Below are 21577 nucleotides of genomic sequence, written 5' to 3' on the forward strand. Positions count from 1 at the left end.
ACTCAAACAACTTGGCACAGTGCCTTGAATTGGTCATATAAGCTCAAGGAAAAAAAATTGGATTCATTTGACGATGCTGGAAAAAAAACATGCTCTCATACGGACCTTCTGGCCTACTCGGACACCCTATGTTGAACATGGTCTATTTTTGAACATAAATGAAATGATCCCATTTTTCTTTCCAAAATATGGGAATGCCCATGGTATGCATCCCTGCCAGGTTTAAAGGATTTCGGACACAGTACGCAAGATGCGTCACGTCCGGCAATTTTTCACCGAGAAAACACCAAAAAATACAAAAAATGTCGAAAACCAAAAAAATTCGCATGTTGCCTCAAATTGGTCATACAAGGACATGTATTATCTTTTGAAGCCATTTGAAGGATGTCGAGAAATAATGTGCACTCAGACAAAGCAGTCTGGCTTCCCGTACACCCTCCGCTAAACATGGTCTAGTTTTGGACATTCTTAAAATGACCCCAAGTTTTGCTAGTTGGCGGGCATGCCTATGATAGATATATTCATGCCAGATTTGAACTATTTCGACACCGAATGCAAGTTGTGTCACGTTCGGCTATTTATCTCCCATTTTTCACCGAGAAAACTCCAGAAAATGCAAGAATTATCGAAAACTCAAACAACTTGGCATGGTACCTTGAATTGGTCATATAAGCTCAAGGAAATTTTGGGATCATTTGATGGATGCCGGGAAAAACTCGCTCTCAAACAGACTCTTCTAGCATACGCAAACACCTCCGTCGAACATGGTCTATTTTTGTACATGCATGAAATGATCTCAAGTTTTTCTAGCAGGCGAGCATGCCAATGATAGGCATCCATGCCAGGTTTGAACGATTTCTAACACAATATGCAAGTTGCGTCATGTCCAGCCATTTATCGGCCATTTTTCGCTGAGAAAACTCTAGAAAATGTAAAAATTATTGAAAATTCAAACAACTTGGCATGGTGCCTTGAATTGCTTATATAAGCTCATGGAAAAAATTATTTATCAAAAAAGAACTTAGAACCATAATTTAAAACATTTGCTTAAAACTGTTATTTTGGTATTTCAAACATTATTTCAACTTTTTGACTAGATTACAAAAAGAATTATAAATTACAAAAGGGAGAAAAATGAATTAAGGGAAAAAGAGAAGAATAAAAAAATAGAAGGAAAAAAATGTTTAGACCTCGGACCAACTAGGCGACGGTATCGCTCCCGGCGCCTGTTGGGAATTTCTAAATCAGTTTGCAATTTTACACAAAAATTCATGTTTTCAAAAAATATACATGTTATTAAAATTCTGTTCAAATTTCAAAAAATGTTCGTATTTTCATATTTTTTTTTTCATTTCAAAAAATGTTCAGGAATATAAAAAATTGTCTTGCTTTAAGGAGATCAGAAGTTAAAAAATAGTCCTATTGTCAAAATAAATCACAAATTAAAAAAAATATGTATTTGGAAAAAGGTTCCCGCATCCAAAAAAGCTCACACATCCAGAAAATATTTTATTTTTCCAAATTTTGTTCGAAGTTTTAAAAAATGTTTGTGTGCTTTTTAAAAATCGCGTTTTTGAAACCTTGTCTTGTTTATATATATTTTTCTTTTTTAAAATTTATTTGTATTTTTATAAACAGTACACATTTTAAAGAAATGTAAGGAATCCCGAAAATTCTACAAAATTTTCAAAGTTGTTCAATTTTTTCAGAAAAGTTTGGAGTTTTATAGATTATTTGATTTCCCAGAAATATTAGACATTTCCAAGTTGTTCACATTTTTTTGAAGAAAAGTTTCGTTTTTTATCAGATCTTTATCTTTATCTTTATCTTTATCTTTATCTTTACCTCTTTACCTCTTTTTACCTTATTATACTAAATAAACCAGGCATGGCTTCTGGTCGTCTGTCACGGTTGTTTTGCAAAAAAGCTCCTCGATTTACAGGAAATCAACCCGCAGCCCTGTTTTAGTGGCACCCGGAGAAAACGTTTCACTTTTACAAACAAACCCTATAGGCATTTCAATTCAGTCCGCAGTCCTTTCCTTCCTCTTATCCACTCTGCGTCGGCGGCTACGCCCATCCCGTCGTGCGCCGGCGGCCGCCGTGCCTCGCGCGGGCGGATGGAGTGCGCTCGCCGGGAGGATGGACGGCGCGGAGAGGCGCGTTCGCGTTCGAGCTCCTGTGCGCGCGCCTCGCGCCTCCTTGCACCGCTCCGGCGGCCACTCGCCACCCGCCGTCGCGGGCGACCACAAGCAGCAACCGTCGCACCTCCCCGCGCGCTACCCGAGGCCCCAGCCACGCCGCGCCGCCGTCCTCCGCAACCCCGTCTCGCCTCTCCGTGCGAACAAACGGCGTCGCCGCCGGCGGCCAAGGCCACCGTGCTTGAGCTGACGGGCGCCGACCGCATGAGGCTCATCTCCGAGGTGTTCGCCGTGCTGGCCGACATCAGCTGCAGCATCGTCGATGCCAGGGCGTGGTCGCATCGCGGCCGCCTCGCCTGCCTCGTCTACCTGCGGGACGAGGATGTGGCCGCTGCCGGTGTGGAGCGCATCGAGGCCCGCCTCGCCCCCCTCCTCCGCGGAGACTCGGAAGCCAGCGGTCACCAAAACTTCTGCTCTCAAGGCCCCCTTTTCCATCCGCCGTCACCGCGCTCCGAGCGTGAAATCCTCCGCTTCAGGCTGCCGTCAGAGGAGCCGCCTCCGGAGAGGAACGACGGGGCTTGGATGAGCATGTGGAAGGTGCGGACCTGCACGAGGCGCTGACCAAGACGCGGCTGTTCTTATCCGTTGCCTACTTCCTCAGCAACTCCCTCGCCATCGAGGTCTGCAATGCTTTTCTATTCCCATTTGTCTTTCTATCTGTTTATTCATTCCACTGTTGATAGGTACATGACACTGCTGTCTTTTTTTGCTGATGCATAATTACTTCAGCTTCTTTTTTCCGTTGCCAATAGTCATCTCCTCCTTAAGATGGGGATTAGAAGCCGGCAGGAAAACTATGGTTCCCGGATGAAAAAGACACGCATAAAAGTTGCAAATTTTGAATAGCAATTCCTATGTATATATGAATGTGCTAATGGAGGTAAGACAAATTCCTAATTTAATAATAACCCCTCTGTCCTTTCTACTGCTTCTCGTGTGTGTGCATGGCTGCCTGCCGCTGTTGTGCATCTGTTTGCTTGGTGTTTTTTCAGACATTGTGTGAGAGAGCGAGACGATTGAGAGATTTATTTGTGCTACCGCTCGTTTGAGAGCAGGAATGTGTAATATATATTTTTGCTGATTTTGAAGATTGTATCCATAACGACAATGATGACATGAAAAAAAAGAATATCAGTAACTACACTTATCCTTGATTTGGTCTGAAAGATAAATATTGTATTTATAATTGGGTAGCTAGGTTTCAGATATTGAAAATATTGCATTGCTAAGTACATTAGTTTATATAAATCAATCATCTGGGTTGTCGATTTGAATAATTTAACACTATATATCATAGGACGATTGGTGTATATATACTTTACTTCATGATGACACGGTTGTCACGATTGTTGCAGGGCTGTGTTGCAGGACTGATTGGAGGCAACCAAATCTTGGAGAATGATGGAAGATAATGGACTCCAGCTTTTAGGAATGTTATATAAGGATCCAATTTCAAGCTTTGGACTGTTCCATAAATTTGCTGTTGAGAATCAGGAGGTTGGTTTTTCCTTTGTAAATTTGGAATTTACTTCACACTACAAGTGGAAAAGTAGACTATCAGTTCAAAATTGTGTATCTTCATAACTGTTAATGTAGCCTTAGCCTCCTAGGTGATCATTGCATAGTTCTACTGGAAATTGGTGCCAGAGGAGCTCTCGATGAAGTTCCTACGAGAACCAAAATCAATTCTAGATGCATCAGACATATCAATTGAGGAAGCATGGTTCCCAGGTGCAGTGCTAACATTGCTGAATGTTGTCTGCTACCATAGCCTTCCTAAAACAGGACAACACAATTATTATCTGGAGGGACGTTGGATATGATGATTATCCAGTGAAATGTATGTCTTTGTAGGACCTTCGCACTCAACTGATATATGCATCTGTTATCAAACTGAGAGTAGGAGGTATGCATAAACCTTTAATTTTGGGAGACATAACCACTCTTCGAATCTTAGCCAGATTCTTCCATCTCTAGGATTTAACTTTCTGTGAAAAGAATTTCATGAACACGCAAAGATTGCCAACTAAACTTTGTACAAAAAAGGTAGATGTGATAAATCTATTTATCTCTCGCCGAACTACTCTGAATTTTGTGGTACCTGGTGAAGATTAAGAAAATAGTTATGCCCTGCTATATTTAGTGATAAATAAGATACCAAATGTGACTAAATAGTTCTGCTTAAGCGTATGTACCTGCACTCTTTTCATATGGTATTGTCAAAACTTTGGCTGAGAATATATTAATAGTTGTTCCAAAATGTTTCCTGTTCAGTCAAGACCTTTGGGACATTACCAAACGCTATTGGACAAGAAGATTGATGGTTTTCAGCAAGTAAGATAATAGTTCAAGTATCGAAGGGACGTACGACTTTTGGTGCATTGTTAGGAAAATTGTATTGAGTGTATTTCACGTTTCTGCTCTGTCTCCATTTTGCTATGTCCTTGAAGTTCTTATATCACTTGCTATTTTGAGTGCCCACTATCATCTGAACATGAAGTAACATGAGAAGTCAAAGTTTTGTGCATGCCTTTTCTTTAATATGTTCAGATTTATAGCTCATGAGAGTAATGCTTAAGATTGATATTTTAGATACCATTTTTGTATTTAAAGTGCAGGCCGAATTTCTTACTCCTATAACTAAACCAATATGCTAGCTACTTTGTGTCAGGCGTACTTTTTGGTTTCGTTCATGGTGCAGGTTAGCTGGTTATTTACAAGTGTGTGGAGCATCCAAAATTCAAGTAAGAACACCATGCTTCCTTGGTGTGTCCATAAATATATCTCCATGCGGAAGCTGTTAGATGAGTACGGATCAAATGAAGAATGACAAAAACGCCCAGGACTATTTCAAACTGTTTTATTTTAACTACATTCAGCCAACCGGAGTATCCTGCTCTTCCATCTATAGGTTCTACTCCCTCCGTTCCTAAATATAAGTCTTTAGAGAGATTCCACTATGGACCACATACGGAGCAAAATGAGTGAATCTACACTTTAAATGCATCTATATATATCCGTATGTGGTTCATAATGTAATCTCTACAAAGATTTATATTTAGGAACGGAGGGAGTACATCTAAATCCTTATTCTGTTGAATCAGGTACTTGCATTCTATTGTTCAAGATGTGTAATTTTTCTGTTGATTAACAAAATCATTGACTTATGAAAGTGTACATGCAATGAGTTATGCAGTTCACATACAACTTTTACCAAAAGATGGGTTTCCTTTACTCGGTTCATTTATTATTCTGTAGTAATCAGTCATGTATTCTTGGAGTTTCAAAGGATCTCACATTTCATGTTGTCTATAACTTAGCATGCTCATAACAAGGGTGAAGGAAATATTGTGTGGGATTGAGTAAAAATCTAAGTATGCCTACTTATATATATCTTTTGAAATTGATGGCGAGTTGTGTGTTAATTTATGTCGTGTACAAAGAATTCTTCTTTGCCTGTTTTCGCTGCAATGCCAGTGTTTCAGTAGTGTATCTCCCGTTGCAACGCACGGGCGATTTTTCTAGTTATTTTTTTATTTTTATATATAAGCGTGTTATTTGTTCTTATAGAATACGCGCTGTAGGAAATCAGAAGCAGCCGCGAGGACGGGTGGTAGGCAGCGCTTCCAATGAGGGTGAGGATCGGGAGCTCCTATTTGCCGCCCGCGAGCGGCAAATGGCCGAGTCTTCGCTGAAGGCAGGGGCGACTGGGCCGGCCCATTTGGAGGTAACGAGCTCCAGCCGCGTAGAAAAATGGCCAAAAAACAAATGTGCGAGGTAGAGATCGAACTCCCGACCTTCCTCACGTGCTATGGTGCTACTAACCACTCGTACTAACGAATTCTTGTGATAGAGTGGAGGCGCGACCTTTTAAGTATCGAACTTATTTTGAAAAAATTCGAAAAATACACATTGAACATTTTGTAAATATACGTTGAACATTTTCTTAGCATACAATGAACTCTTTTTAATATACATGAATAATTTTTAAAACATACGAATATATCCTCTGAACAAATTTTGAATATGCGTTGAACATTATGTAATATATGTTGAACAATTTTTGAATACGCATTGAACATTATATAATATACGTTGAAAAGTTTTTGAATACACATTGAACATTTGTGTAATATACACTTAAAAAATTTCAAAAACACAGTGATTATATATTCATTGAACAATTTCTAATAAATGCTGAACAGTTTTGTAATTGATGATGAACTTTTGTAAAAAACTACGAACATTTCCTTAATATACCAATGAACATTTTGTAACATACAATGAACTTTGTATATTATAATAAAAATGAAACAATATAAATAAAGAATTGAAAAGTATAGGAAAAGAAATATAAATAGAAAAAACAAAAAAACAAAAGAAAGATAAAAAGAAAAAGAAACAGAAAACAGAAAACAGAAAACAGAAGAAACAGCGAGGTAGCAGTGAAACAAGTCTGGGCCGGCCCAAACGGGGATGTTGCCGGGCTAAGCTTCGGCGAAGCCACGCTGTCTTGACGCACACGAGCGTCACACAGGGATTGCCGTGAGGATCTGTGTTTGATTCCTGGTGTGTTTTCCTTTTTGCGTTATTTCCCTACATTTAAAACTGATGGACGTGACTTAATGGGCCGGCCCAGACGCTTTGCCTCGTACAAGAGGTCTTCGTACGGCGTATACGTTCAGGTGGTGACCCATCGTACATACAAAAATGAATACGGTGTGTAAAAGGTTCATATTGCCTTTATACGGTTTGTGAGGGGGGTTGTACCGAAGCGGGTCTAGTGTTGCAAAACCTAGTTCTTTGCCTCATCCCCTCATAGGATGCCTTGTCCCTCTTCTTGCTTGGGGCCGTTAAAGCCAGCTAGAGGGTTCATGCTTCCTGACATCCTATCATCTGCACCTGCACTTTTCACAGGATGCTCACTGCCCGCTTGTGCCACCTTGTTGTTGTCAGCCCGGTCCTCAAGGCCTAGTCCGTCACGAAACTTACCGAACAGCGCCATCACCGACATATCATGCTCGAAAAGGCCCATCAAAGTTTCATACGCCTGCACACTTGCGTCTCTAGGGATGAAAATGGAGCGGAAACTTTCCGCTTTTTCGACCGAAAAATGGAAACGGAGAGGGAAAACGGAAATCAAAATGAAATGTTTCATGCGCAAACGAAAATGGAGATGGAAAAATGTTTTCTGGCGGAAAAGGCGCGGAACTGGAATTTTCCGTTTCCGTTAATATGAAACCTTCCGTTTTGAATATGAACATATGGCTATTTTGTAGCCCAACAAACACATAATTAGGCCCTCCACATAATGGGAAGAATGACCCATATGGCTCAACTTCTACAGTACTACTAATGCATCGTGGACACTTTTCTTGCTGAGTTGAAGTGTGTAATACAGTACTTGTACCACTATTCAAGTTGTCAACTATGTAGCCAGTGATGTATGAATGGTGTTCTAGTCTACTACAGTATATCACCGGTATGACCGTATGAGCACTATTGTGATTTGAGATGCAATGTTTGGTTGTTTTATGCCTTCCAAGTTTTTGTGTTGCCAAAGTTGAATGTTTATGCACAAATGGATATCTTATTATATATCCACAACATATCTTAATATTTTGTTGCCTTTCAAGCTTTGTGTTGCCTTCCAAGTTTTTGTTGCCAAAGTTCAATGGTACTTTGTTGGTTTTATTGTGTTTTTCCCTACGATTCAATGGGTCTTTGGTTCCGGTGAACACATGCTTCCGTCTCTGTGTCCGTGCCATTTTCGCTCTGGTTTCATTTCCGGTAGTATTCGCTTTCGTATTTGTTTCTGGGGTTTCTGTATTCGTTTTCACTTCCGGAAAAAAAATATGAAAACAATGTGGCAGCACCCAGTTCTGTTTGTTTCCGCTCCGTTTTCATCCCTATGCGTCTCCAAGTCGAACCGGCTACAACGCCTTGACGTACATTCGGTTATGCTGGAAAGTTAAGATGTGTTATTGATCTGATCTGGCTGGTAGTGTTTCAAGTGATCAGGCAAAATATCTCTTGCATCCTTTGTCTACCTCTCTGGTGTTTCTGTCATCCCGACATTATCCATGGCCTACAAGTAAAACATAGGTTAGTAAGCTTGCCAAAATCTAGCATGCCATGCAGATAGTGAAAACATCTACCTTCAGAATGTGGCATGTGTTCAAAGCCATATTCACATTCAAGCCATGCTCCACCTGCTTTATGCAGGATCTCACCAAATTGCTCGAACATAGCTCTTGTGTGTACACTTTGCTTGCGTGACTCTTGGGCGTGCCGATCATTGTAGATGATGGAGGAGGCAGGGTGATGTAGGCTTATCCAGTGCACATGCCCACTAGGCCCAGTAAAAGCGGTGCAGCCCACAGCGAGATGAACAATAAAATGTAGAAATTGGGGAAACAAAAAACAAATTCACAATAGGATCACATTTTCTTTATAAGAATCTGAGCCTACAATCCATGAGAATTTCGGAATTCCTCGAGAGAATATTTCCACATGAATTATAGTTTTTTTAAACAAGTTTCCTCTTCTCATGAGAAATATTCATCAACCTTGACCAGAATTATTTCCACACCTTGACGGTAAACTTGATTTTTTTAATGGATCCAATATTCTGGAAAAATAGAATGGCATAAAAAGGAATGATATTAAATAATGCCTAGTCATGTTCCACTTATGCCAAATGGTGTGTAGCTGCCACCATGCATGCATAGCTACCACCATCTGTTATCAGGGCCGGTCCTGAGAGTTCAGGGGCCCGGGGCGAAACTAAAACACGGGGCCCTTAACACTATCACAAGGTTTCCTTGGAAATACAAAAAGTCGTATTTAGTGTCAAGCTTTACTATAAGTATTGGAGTAAATTATAGGTTCAGGTGTCAGAAGATTAGGTAGATAGATGAAGGCATGTCCATAAATAGTCTGAACAGAAATTTGCATAGAAATGCAGAGTTGAAAAGTATAGTTTAGTTTCTAGAATAAGGCTCTGTTTGGATCATCGTTTTCGTTTGAAATACACTTGTAAAAGATGCAAGCCTCGGTCCGTCGTTTCATATCCGTTCGGAATTTGCTTAGCGGTCAGTAAAATACACATGGAAGTTATACACCTTCGCACTAAATTACATCGAATCCAAGCGCGCCCTAACTAATGTTAATTGTAAGGTTGTTACTCCGAGTATGATTATCTCACAAATTAAGAGAGATAAGAAAATCCAGGTGAGTGATGTGAAAAACATTCCTTAGTTGGTTCAAACATTAAATCCCTTCATATCATCAAAAATTAAGGCGACAGTATAGCAAAAGTACAAAGTCAGTTATCATACCTAATTGTGCAAATGAGTAAATAAGACTTATTTAGCCCGTTGTTGCCGTCATTGTTCGGTTCGTCTGAAAGTAACAGCCATGATCAAAAACCAGAACCACGTTCTTTGGGATTTAGACCACATGAACACGAATATCAACTCTGCATTAAACTACAGAACCAGAAGGTTAACAATACGAACTGCAGAAGACAACGATCGGCCGGCAACACTCACCTTCACAGACAAATGCAACACCAACCCGCTGCTCAACTCTGGCGGCCAGCCGTGTCTGTTGCGATCGAGCCATCGTACTAGAGCAATCTCCTGATTCATCTGCCATGATCTTGATCTGGTCGCGAGGAGAAAAAGCGGCGTGTGCTTCGTGCGTGGAGCCTCGCTCCAGTTTCGGGATCCCGCAGGTCCATGCGTGGATTACGGCGATGTATCAGACGCTACAGCTATTAGTTGTCTATAAATCGCCTTTCTATGTTGGGCTGTTAGTGAGGGGCTGGGCCCAGCGGACGAGACTTGCCTGCTCCCTCCCCGTGCTCCCATCCATGCTCCCGCGTACGTGGCTTGATTTGATTGGAAGAAAATAAGGCCCGGCCCCACCCCCTGAAAATCAGGGGGGGAGATGATTAGATTAGAAAAGAAAAGGAGAAAAGGACAGCCGTAGGATGAAGTGGGAGCACGAATGGAAGCATGAGAAGGGAGCAGGCAAGCCGGATCCGGGCCCAGCAGGCCCGTTACAACAACGACTACAAGTACGAGGGCCAAGGGAAGGACGAGGCATCCGCGAAGGATCACGAACCCGGCGGCGGCGGCTCTCTTCTTCTTCCTCTCGCTTCCCTCTTCCTGTATCCCAGTTCGTGCTTGTAACCACGGCTAGCTACTGTAATTCGGGCTTGTAATCGAGAGAGACATCTAGTTCCCTAACATCTGGTATACAGAGCCAGGCACCATCCTTCCCACTCAATTTCCCCCAATTTTTCTCTCAATTCCACCGGCGACGACGCCATGCCGGCTGTCAAACCACCAGAGTGGGATCTGCGTTTTGATTTTCGGTTTGTGTTTTTTTTCGTCCTTGGCCGAAATGGCCGAATTTCGGGAATTTTGAATTTTTCGGCAAAATCTCGGACGAAATTTCAAAATCAAAATTTGAAAATTTGGCCAAAATTTGTCCGAAATTCGGCCAAAATTCAAACAAGATTTGAAATAAAACAGAGCATAAATATAGCAGCACAACGACCATCAGGATTGATCATATAAACTTCAGCAAATAAGCTCTAGGGATTAATAAAACTGCATCTGTCCAACTTAACAGGCACACATTAGTTATAAAGTGGCCTCCATCATAACCCTTAACAGTCCAACATAAGTTCAAGCATCACAGCATAGTTTAGAGTTTAAATAGTCCGGCACAGCCAACAGACTTAAAGGATTACACATAGAAACAACAGCTCAAAAGACAACCATCAAAGCATGACATTGAAACAGCAGCTCCAAGCTTGCCTACATCCAAAAGCTTCTTGATATCCTTGGTTATTCTTCAAATGCCATTTCTGGTTTAGAGAAAACAGAGGAAGGGTCAGGATGGAGGTAGTTCTGCATCGGAATTATCTTCTGCCACTTTGTGCATAAAAAATAAAATGGACTAACAGGACAAGAAGTGGCTAGTAGAACAACAGTCAAATGTTATGCATGCTCATGAATCAAATAACAAATCTACTACAGCAATATAGTTTTTTATTCACCAAAAAGCTTCAGGAGCAAAGGTTAAATTCCTCCATATACTAGAATGATGAATTCTAGTTCATAGTTTGTACTCCAGCACAACAAAACTCTTAAGGATACAAAGAAAGCGACATAGACACAAACAGCCCATTGTTGGCTTGGACTAGCCATTTGTCAATTGGCATACAGAAGGAAAATCCACGGTGAAAAATGTGAATCAAAAATCATGCATAAGCTCAAACATATTACAAGATAAATACAGTGGTTAATATACCTACAAAACAGCAGCTCCAAGCTTGCATACATCCAAAAGCTTCTTGATATCCTTAGTTCTTCATGTGGCATTTCTGGTTTAGAGAAAACAAAGAAAGGATCAGGATGGATGTAGTTCAACACCAGAATTTTCTTCTTCCACTTTGTGCATAATGAAATAAAATGGACTAACAGGGAAGTGTCTAGTGCAACAATAGTCAAGTGGTAACAATTCAGGATAATATGAATACATGGCTTAACATGATAACGAGGCTAGGCATGGATAGAAAGCTAACACATCTAAGTAACTAGCAGCTCCAAGTAACTCAAATTTTCTAAGCAATTATCATGAATCATAAAACACTAAAAAGAAGAGACTTATCAGCAGATTCTAAGCAACAGGGTATGGGCTGTTGACGTCCTTGCTCCTTGGTCATCTTCTTGACAAGCCGTACAGATCTACGGGTCTCCAAATTGCCATCTCTTGGTGGTGCGTCCTTTTCCACTTGAATTTGTGTCTCTTTTTCTTTAGGTTGCACCCCCACCTTTGTGCTTTAGGCTGCAGTACACACAATCAAAACCACCATAATACGGCCATGCATGGTTCCAAGGATCATATAAGTTATTGTCTTTAATTTCTGCATTGCAAAGTAACAAATAACATCACTTTAAATGAACCTAGCAAATCAAGATCATATGGTTCCATTTGCATCGTGTGAACAAGCATAGCATAGTAATACCTTTGCAAGATCTTTGGGAACCACTTGCATTTGCATCGTGATTGCAACTGCCACTCCTATTTGCAGTTCCAGGACCTGAAAATCACATGCCAAAAGAACAACGGTCAGTTATGAAGAGTATGAAAATCACATGCTTACTTTGGTGTCCTCATATGAATTATAAGCAAAAACAGTACAGCTTAATGCTCTAGTCTAGATACTAAGGAATAAGTAATTTATATACAACCTGATGCTCTAGTTTGCCAAAAAGACAAGTCAAAAACTATAATCTATTATTGAGAAAGATACTGCAAAGCTTAGTTCTAGAACCACCACTTAATGGTACCGCTGAACATTGAAATTAACCATCGGTCAACATCTAAATAATACACAAGTAACACAACTGATTTTTTATTGGACCCAATGTAGATCTAAATAAATGATCAATTCAAACATGAGATGCTTCTGCAAACATACAAGCCAGTGGTTGGACGTGATAAAAAAACTTTAATATTGCACACAAGCATCATCTCAACAGCTCAAAAACAAGCACACAACCCAGATCTATGGAGCGATTATATATTTTAGGATGTTCAGAATAACATTTGGAACCCACTTTTTTGTTGGACTAAAATAGATATTACCAGATCGTGAGCATCCTTAGTGACTACGAGATGCATGTATGTTTCAGATTATATACCAAACCAAAACATTGTGAGACTCCTTGGTGACTACCAGATGCGTATATTTCAGATTAATAATCTCAATGCTATACGTTCAACTCATCAAGACTCACTTTTTCCCAGCGTATGATGTATGCATTTGCCAAGCCATTTACCAAGGACCTCTCCTAAATCTAAAGCAGCACAAGTAGACACAGATTATAACCAAGAAACAAAGTAACATCGATCTGAAATTACTGAAGAACTGAAACTGCATACACGTACTTGGACAAGACAAATTGCTGAAGACTGAAACTACATACACGTACTGAAACTGCATCAAGAACATCTGTACCTTCCCGATCAAGTGGCTGCCCTCCATGCTGCTGCTGCTGCCGCGTGCTACTGCCTCCGTTGAACTGGTCGGCTCGCGCACCATCATCTCCGATGCCGCAGCCACCGAGCACCATGCTGCAGTCTTGGAGAAGCAAAGGACAGGAAGTGGATGGTGTGGAGGTGAGGAATATGGAGGAGGGCCGGAGAAGTGAGCGCCTTGGCCGGAGCTGTGGAGGAGGGCGGGGAGATTGGGTGGAAGCGCTCGCGCAGCGGCGGCACCGCACACAGGAGGAGGGACAGAAAACGAGTGATTCTAGGGTTAGGCTGTTGTGTTCGTGGTTTTGTCTCAGCGCAAGCCTAACCGGAAGGCTCTCGAAGCTGGGCCGGGCCAAAAAAATCAAACTGGGCCAAATTATTCGGCCGATAGGCTCATATATCGGCCCCTAGCGAGACGGCCGAAATTCGGCCGAAATACGTTTTTTTCGGCCGAAAATCAAAACGCAGAGTGGGATGCAATGTCTGCCAATGAGCAGCTGTTGTGGTATCTCAAGCGATTATGCGCTCAAGCGGAGGAGGTGAGCTCAGTGTTGGGGCTTGCACGGGTGGGTGACCCTCCCATGGCCAGCCCGCTTGTCGATCCGGTGGCCTCAACCACGACGCATGCCTCGTCGGCACCTGCCCCCGACGTCCCCAGCTCCACCACCAAGGCCCAGGAGATCCCCCCGGTCGCCCATGATGCAGCCCCGCTGTGCATCGCGATGGTGCCCATCACGTGTTCGACGGAGTGCTTGACCCAGGTCGACACCACCAACAGCGTCGGCGAGGTCCATGGCGTTGCCACCGCCGTGCACCTCGAGCCAACGGTCGACCCCATCCACCAAGCAGTCGAGCAGCTCGCTCCGGTGCAGGCAACGGCCTCCATCGGCACCAACACTCCCTCTAGTGCCGAGGTCGTTTCTCCCGTGAAGACCACCACCGACATCGACCCCAAGGCCGGCTTGCAGGAGCTCAATGCCCTCTCTGTCAACACCTCCACCCGAGTGACGAACAAGGTGGACCACCACGTCGCCCTCATCGTCCCCAACGACCTTGCTCGTCCCCAACGACCTTGCTGCATCGACGCTGACCGGGTGTTCGGTGAAATGCTTCCCTCGTGACACCAACCATTTCAAGTCAGTGCTCCACCCAGCCGTTACTCCTTCATCGCCCACGGCCATTGTCAACACCTTCCCCGACCAGACATCTATGTTGGGCAATGGCACCAAGGACATCATCGCATATGTGTTGCCCATAGAAGAATTGCAAGCGGATGAACTACAATGGCAACCATGGCTGTCACCTACACGAGTGAGGGTCAAACACATGGGACTCCTGTTCAGGCCTAGACCGTGGCCGTCGTTCAAGTCAGATTCGGATGCGGGCTATCCGCATGAGCCATATTCAGTTTCTTGTGAGATGATCTCCATAGAAGAGACTTTCAATTTGCAAGCTGATGAAATTTGGCACCATATACCTGATGATCCAAGGTTGTTCATGTGGCCATCAACTAGTCCGAAGAGTTTAAGCAAGACAGTGGTGAAGGAAATACTTCGCAGTGGAACCTTAAATACATGTTCAGGCAACTACAGAGCAGTACAGGTCTTGTTTGAACTACCAAAAGGGGAATTTAAATTTAGTGCTCCTGGTTCTAGTGATCTAAATATCATGAGAGAATCCTGGTGGTGTCTGGAAAGTGCGCAGCAGAGAACATTTCTTTTAGAGAAGGTTATTTGTTGGATCCCTCTGGTGCCAAGATCTCTTCTACTTCGAGTCAGCAGCTAATGCAACAAAATGACACTGTGAAATTCACTGATGCAAAACGGGTGCCGGTTATATCTTCTTTGCAGTCATACTATGAGTTTCATGCTCAAGCTCGACAAACTTCTTGTACCCGTAGGTTCTTTGTTTCAACTGAGCTGCAGAGTTATCATGGAACCAAGCTACGACCAAAACCATGGCCACTGTTCGACTTCAATCAAGACACCACCCAGCTGAAGATAAAATGGGCATCTTTTTCATGCAATTGCCGAACAGTACATGTGGGGTTCGAGCACTGCATGTGTGGTCAGCTCTATCCAAGTGTAATGAGCGTGCCAATGCACTGGCAATTTTTTAGTCAAGAGCAATTGAAGGGGAGTGGGCGTTTTGCTAGAGAATGCAAACCTGAACAATTAGATGGTGGTTCAAGAACCAAACTTCAGCTTGCCATACTGACCAATTTTCAGTGCTGCTTCTTCAAACGTACACCAGATTGGATACTATTGATCAGGCTACCTACAGAAAAGAGAGCGTCAGAGGACAAAAATCCATCAGTATGGGCACTTTTCCAAGATGCTCGAGCATATAGGAAATTGGATGAAACTTATGCTGTTGTTGTTCACAAGTGTGAGCAGAGAACTTATCACGACCGAGGTTTGCTACTCTCTTTCAATCAGAGACCACTTGGTGCGTATTTTGGACAAATGGCAAGTCTAGGTACTCCTGCTATATCTGTAGATGCTTCAGTGCAGCCCTGGGTGATTCCCACTTATGCAAGCGTCCAGATTGGTAACACTCAGTGCAAGTGTGTGTGCACTACCTCAGACTTATTTGGCAAATGGTTAGAGAAGTATGGGAGCAGTAAAAACAGCAAGGTTGTTTGGCAAGCATATGGACCGGATGGTCGATCCGGAGTAGCAGACTGCAATGCTATCTGCCATACTACTTCCAGCAATAGTCTAACTAGAGAACTTCCAGTACAGCATGTGTCGAATGAGCTTGTGCTATTCCTGGTGTGTCTGCTGGACATTTTCAACATGCAGCTTGATGCCTACAACAACATCTGCTTCCTGTTTCAGCTCTATTCAGCTTCTCCGCTCCACCAGCGGGGCGGTTCTTGGGATCCTGGAGGGCTCGCATTGCGTTTGTCACTGGAATTCGCTCGCCGGGAGGTCTTTGCAGGAGGGATGTGTATCATCATCTTAGTTGTCCGTTTCCTCATCCACATGAGCGGCATTTCACTGTATCGACTGCTTGGACTCCAATCGACTCAAAGGCATTTTCAAGAAGGGACGAGTGTCATCACCGTCGCTGCCATCTTTGCGCAAAGCTCCACCCACCACAAGTGCTACCTCAGCTTCGACCGCGGCGGTGTTAGCCACGACTACGCCATCACCACGTTCTTCGACGGGATTTTCATCGGCCGCAAGTACTACCTCCCCATCATTGCAGTCTACCTTGACTTCGGCTACCGTCGCGGCTCCAACCAAGCCCAGGAACATCGAGCACCATGGGATCCAGGCGATCCTCAGCAATGTCGGCTTGGGGTCAAGCCGAGTCTCACGGAGGGAGGGATGTCGGCAACTGGATCATGCAGGGTCCTTGAGTCGGCGAAGAAGCAACACGCGATGCATGCATCATGCACGCTCTCCCGTCCCCAGATACCCGCTACCGGCTTGAGGGCAAGCCGGCTGTTAAGGGGGAGGGGATGTCAGCCCCCTTGCTATGTTGGGCTGTTAGTGAGGGGCTGGGCCCAGCCGGCCTGTTACAACAGCGACTACAAGTACGAGGGCCAAGGGACGGACGAGGCATCCGCGAAGGATCACGAACCCGGCGGCGGCGGCTCTCTTCTTCTTCCTCTCGCTTCCCTCTTCCTGTATCCCAGTTCGTGCTTGTAACCAGGGCTAGCTACTGTAATTCGGGCTTGTAATCGAGAGAGACATCTAGTTCCCTAACAGTTTCGGGATCCCGCAGGTCCATGCGTGCATTACGGCGATGTATCAGACGCTACAGCTATTAGTTGCAACTAATCAGGGCAGGCCCAATAGCATTTTTTATGCAGCTAATTGAGGCCTAATGCAGAGCTCGCGGGGGGCCCCTCCACTTTGGGGGCCCGGGGCGGCCGTCCCCCTGCCTCCCCTCAGGGCTGGGCCTGTCTGTTATTTTCTACTCATTAACATTGTCTAGGAGAACATCTTCTAAAATTCAAAACATATCTCCTATGACCCTACCTGATGGTTTTTTCCCCTATGTTTTCTTTGTCTTGCGTATTAACTCTGTAGAACTCTATGGTAAGTGTGCATCACCATGGGAATGCTTTTGCTCTTGGGATAATGATTTATGTGGTAAAATTAATTAGTCAGGCACCTAATGTTTTTAGATAATGAAGGCCCACTCCCAATTTTTCATTAATGCAAAATGCCTCCTTTCACTGCCCTTATGTTGGAAGGTTTAGGTGCACTGGACTATGGATGACAAAGTTTTATTCTATTGGCATAATGACTATAGGGTCAGTGCAATTGAAAAGCTTGATACAAAAATTAAAGGAAGTGTTGGTTTTTAAACTTCAAATTTAGATGTCAATTAAGTTGGTAGAACTAAGTGCGAGTCCTTATACTCACATGAAGCATAGCAGTTTCGAGTCTGTATAAGTTAAGATAAGTTTGAACCTCGTTAGGAGTCGTTTTAGCGTAAATCTCTTCGAGATAAAAATGAGATTCCATGGTAGAAGATGAGGAGACTAATTTTTCTTCTTCAGGGGAACGACGAGACAGTGCATGTGCTCTGCGAATGCTCTTTTTTTAAGGGAGTACTCTGCGAATGCTTATTAGGCCCACTAAGCCCATGTCCACCAGAACCCCAAAAGGCCAGTTAAAGCGATGCAGCACACCAGGCAACCGAAAGTTTGAAACAGAATTCAAAATTTCGTTCTAGGACTTAAACAGCAACCCTGTAAAATAGTAAGAATGTGAAATATGGGGAAAAATGAAAAGAAAAATATATACATCAGGAAAATCTCCTATAACAAATTACCGGAAGAGATTTAAGCTAAAACAGGAAGGCCATGACAAATTATCTGCTTACCACAGCCATATATAAAATCTCCTATCGGTGTCTATTCCATCGAATGCAACGAATTTCTTGGCCCTAAACTGGTGAATCTTGCATTTCATGACCGGATCAGCCACAGAAGGAAGCATCAACGGTGGTCTCAGAGTTTTCCTGCATTGACAAGTAGCATCACTCCTGAGGAGAGCAACAAAAGGGAGGATCTGAAATGGAAAATCCAAAAATCCAAACCCCAACCCTAACCCAAATTAGTGGAAAAAACATACCCACAAATCCATGTCCATGCCGGTGTAGCTCAACTCCTCCGAGCTGCTCTTCTCCCCGTCTTTCCAGAAAGACATTGCGACCCGGCGGCGAGGGTGAGCGCGTCGGTGGTGGCGGCTCAGAGATGGAGAGAGGAGAGGTAGAGCGAGAGGAGAGTGAGGGAGTGAGCTGGCCGAAGGAGCTGTTTCCCTTTACAGAAACGTTACAACCGCGCCGGTCGGACAGGCCGTTACACGCACGCAGTTGGCCAAATCAAAACTTGATAAAAAAAAAGTTCTGTTTTTGCCAGTGTCAGATTTTTGCTGCGGTGCAAAATGTGACATTTTGTAAGACGATGGTTTTTTGCTAAAGGTGACACGATTGTGATGGTTCTATTCATTTTACTCTGGGCATCGTGCATGTTGCGTTCACTGTTGTAGGGCACCGCGCTACGGACTCGGCTTGACATGCCACGTTGGACGTGGCCACTCGCACCTGCACTCCAGTGTCCAGGCTTCTTCGCGTGTTTCTTCAGGGGGGGACGTCTACACCATGTACGCCCGGAGCTTTGCTACAACTACAGATATTTTACACGACTTTTACAGGCAAGGCTGAGGTGGGTTGTTTTAATTGGTGATTAGATGAGGCGCCCCCCCCCCCCCCCTAAAAATCAGGGGGGAGAGATTAGTGAAGGGAGAAGGGTTGGTGCGCAACTTCTTGTAAACCCAATCTGTATGTCTAGCATTTTTGGTACGCCCCAGCTCGTCAAGTTCCCACAGTAATTAAAAGTGCACGACTCGTGCCTGCTGTGAGACAAATTAACAAATATAAATGTATTTTTTAAGCCCTGATTTTTGGATGTTACAATATGTGTAGTGTAGTTTGTCTAGTGGCTGTAACAAAATATGTATTGTTTCTCGCAAAAAAAACAAACCCGTATTGGTTACATACAATTGCAATGGCGGCAGAAACCTCTGTTGCAAATTTCAGCTACCTACGTAACTCATCCTACCTAGGCTGGAGGTCTGAAATTGTCACACCATTTCCTGAAATAAGAGCATATGTCTGTCTATTCTCGGCACCATCCTGGTGGTGGTTGAGCGGCTGGTTTCCTATCTCTGAAGCAGGGCCAGTTTGTGCGAAGCAGAATGCCGGCCTCGAGGGAGACCGCATCGACGCAGAGTGGCCATTGAGCATGAGGACCACCTCCGACGCATCCGGCCTGGCTCCCGGGTTCTCCTGGACGCACAGCAGCGAAGCGCCTCGCTTTCGGGATAAAGTCCGCCCAAGGAAGGATCGACCACCTCTTCTATCGAACCCGCATTCCACTTCTCCCATACCTGCAAAAGATACATTGCAGCTAGTTGAGAAGTTGTCTCCAAATTAAGAGGACATGCTCACTTGTGTACAATACGTGTATGTGCCTTACGTAGCTGAGCAGAGACCACGAGACTGTATTTCCGAGTGACCTGTTGTTCCTCCGCCCAGTCACAATCTCTAGAATAATGACCCCAAAGCTGTACATATCCGACTTGGTAGAGACATGTCCACAGTAGGCATACTCCGGAGACAGGTAGCCACTGCAACAATTATTTACAGCGTTAACAATTAGTTACTCCCTCCGTTCGGAATTACTTGTCACAAAAATGGATGTATCTACAACTAAAGTACATCTAGATACATTCATTTCTTCGACGAGTAATTCGGAACGGAGGGAGTAGTTATTTTGCACAGAAACTGCCTTCATTTAGTTTCGTTCCGCACCCAAATCAAGAAAGACTACTTACAGCGTACCAACAGGCCGTTTTGTTATGTCGATCGACTGATCTCCACTGAAAGCCCTAGACAGACCAAAGTCGGAGATCTTGGGGCTCATATCCCGGTCCAGTAAGACGTTGCTTGGCTTCAGGTCTCGGTGTATGATTTTCAGAGGGGACTCCTCATGTAGATATGATAGACCTCGAGCAATCCCACGGATGATCGTGCTTCTTCTCGCCCAGTCCAGCTGGTGTGCTTTCTCCGATTCTGCTAAACACAATCAGGGATATACAAATTTGTCGTGTGTGTAGTGTATAATTAGCATGTGTAATGTGGTAGGTGAATTACCAAAAAGGGTTTTATCTAGACTCCCATTAGGCATATATTCGTACACCAACAATTTCTCTTGGACGCAGACACCGAGAAGCTGCACCAGGTTCTTGTGCTTAAGCCTGTTAGCTAAGAGCCTAAGACTAACTCATTTTTCAGCTCATCAAACCCTTGAGCTGAGTTCTTTGACAACCTCTTGACGGCTATTTCTTTTCCATCCTGCAATTCGCCCTATACATGTAGACGCAAGTTGCTCCCGGTCAAATAATTAATCATATCTGGTATTATACATTGCAAAGCAAAGCAATACGTACTTTAAAGACCTCTCCGAATCCTCCCTCCCCCAGCTTATTTTTGATAGAAAAGTTGGATGTTGCAGCTCGTAACACTTGCAGGCTAATATAGTTCATCCCCTCCCTTGCATTATCTGCAACAAGCAATATGTGATTCCACAAGTAAATAATAGTTTCCTCCTGGAAAGAGGATACGCCTATATGAAGTCTAGAATGGTCATAAGAAATTGTCCGTATTTTGTCTGTAATGGTGCTTCTTAACTGGCTGCAGCAAATTACATACCATGCGGTTTGTTGTCCGCCTTGTTCTTTATCCTTTGCAGGTGAACACAAACAAGCACGACAACTGGGACGAGTATTGTTCCAATGGAAAGGGCGACCGCAAGGACGACATGTTCTGACCTCCTCCTTCCTGCATGTTTTGTAGCCAGTTATCACCATCAGTCCATCACCATCTGTTATTAACTTATTGTACACCAAGGTTTTCATTTTCAGTTTCACAAAAATTTGAGCACCAACCGAAATGAATTTCAGTGATTTTGGTCTGCATTCCGGGCAAAAAAGGTGAAATATTCACTTGAATTCAATTAAATATTTGAATTTGTCTCCCTCTCAAACAGGATGGACACTCTCGCAAGCCTCCTTGCTAGCTTCGGCAACATCATGGGCTTCAAACAAATGCGCAAAAGAGCATTGTCGTGCCCATCTGTTGTGATGGCATTAATTAGTATTCTGCACGTAATGGAAGGGTTCCCGGCTACGATCACGGGCTTCTCTTTGCGGTACCTGCGGCTGCCCCTACTGTTCGCAGACTGCAAGGGGTTCACTTCCAATTTCTAATTAAACAAAATCATAAGCAAGATGT

At 43.5% G+C, this 21577-nt stretch overlaps 1 protein-coding gene and 1 pseudogene across 6 annotated transcripts; one reads left to right on the plus strand and one right to left on the minus strand.

Moving 5' to 3' along the window:
• Positions 1–1988: 1988 nt before the first annotated feature.
• LOC119335822 lies at positions 1989–5404 on the plus strand. 6 transcript variants are annotated; one of them, XR_005162061.1, is made up of 5 exons: positions 2896–3080; positions 3556–3697; positions 3803–4106; positions 4475–4534; positions 4902–5404. XR_005162061.1 is itself a non-coding variant. In XM_037607895.1 (2 exons), exon 1 carries the CDS (start codon positions 2120–2122, stop codon positions 2759–2761), a length of 642 nt encoding a protein of 213 aa, XP_037463792.1. In that variant the 5' UTR covers positions 1989–2119; the 3' UTR covers positions 2762–2820; positions 3556–3796. The 6 variants fall into 6 exon arrangements, 1 of the variants encoding a protein (XP_037463792.1); XR_005162059.1 differs by having other exon boundaries at positions 3803–4534; XR_005162060.1 differs by having other exon boundaries at positions 4475–5404.
• Positions 5405–19339: 13935 nt separating this feature from the next.
• The window catches only part of LOC119339580, a 4804-nt pseudogene continuing 2566 nt past the window's right edge, over positions 19340–21577 (minus strand).

Source organism: Triticum dicoccoides, chromosome 7B, assembly GCF_002162155.2.
Source record: "Triticum dicoccoides isolate Atlit2015 ecotype Zavitan chromosome 7B, WEW_v2.0, whole genome shotgun sequence".
NCBI classification, from domain to species: domain Eukaryota; kingdom Viridiplantae; phylum Streptophyta; class Magnoliopsida; order Poales; family Poaceae; genus Triticum; species Triticum dicoccoides.

Bases quoted from the DNA above. Each gene is read 5' to 3' on its own strand.
- LOC119335822 (XM_037607895.1), top strand. From the start codon at position 2,120: ATGGAGTGCGCTCGCCGGGAGGATGGACGGCGCGGAGAGGCGCGTTCG.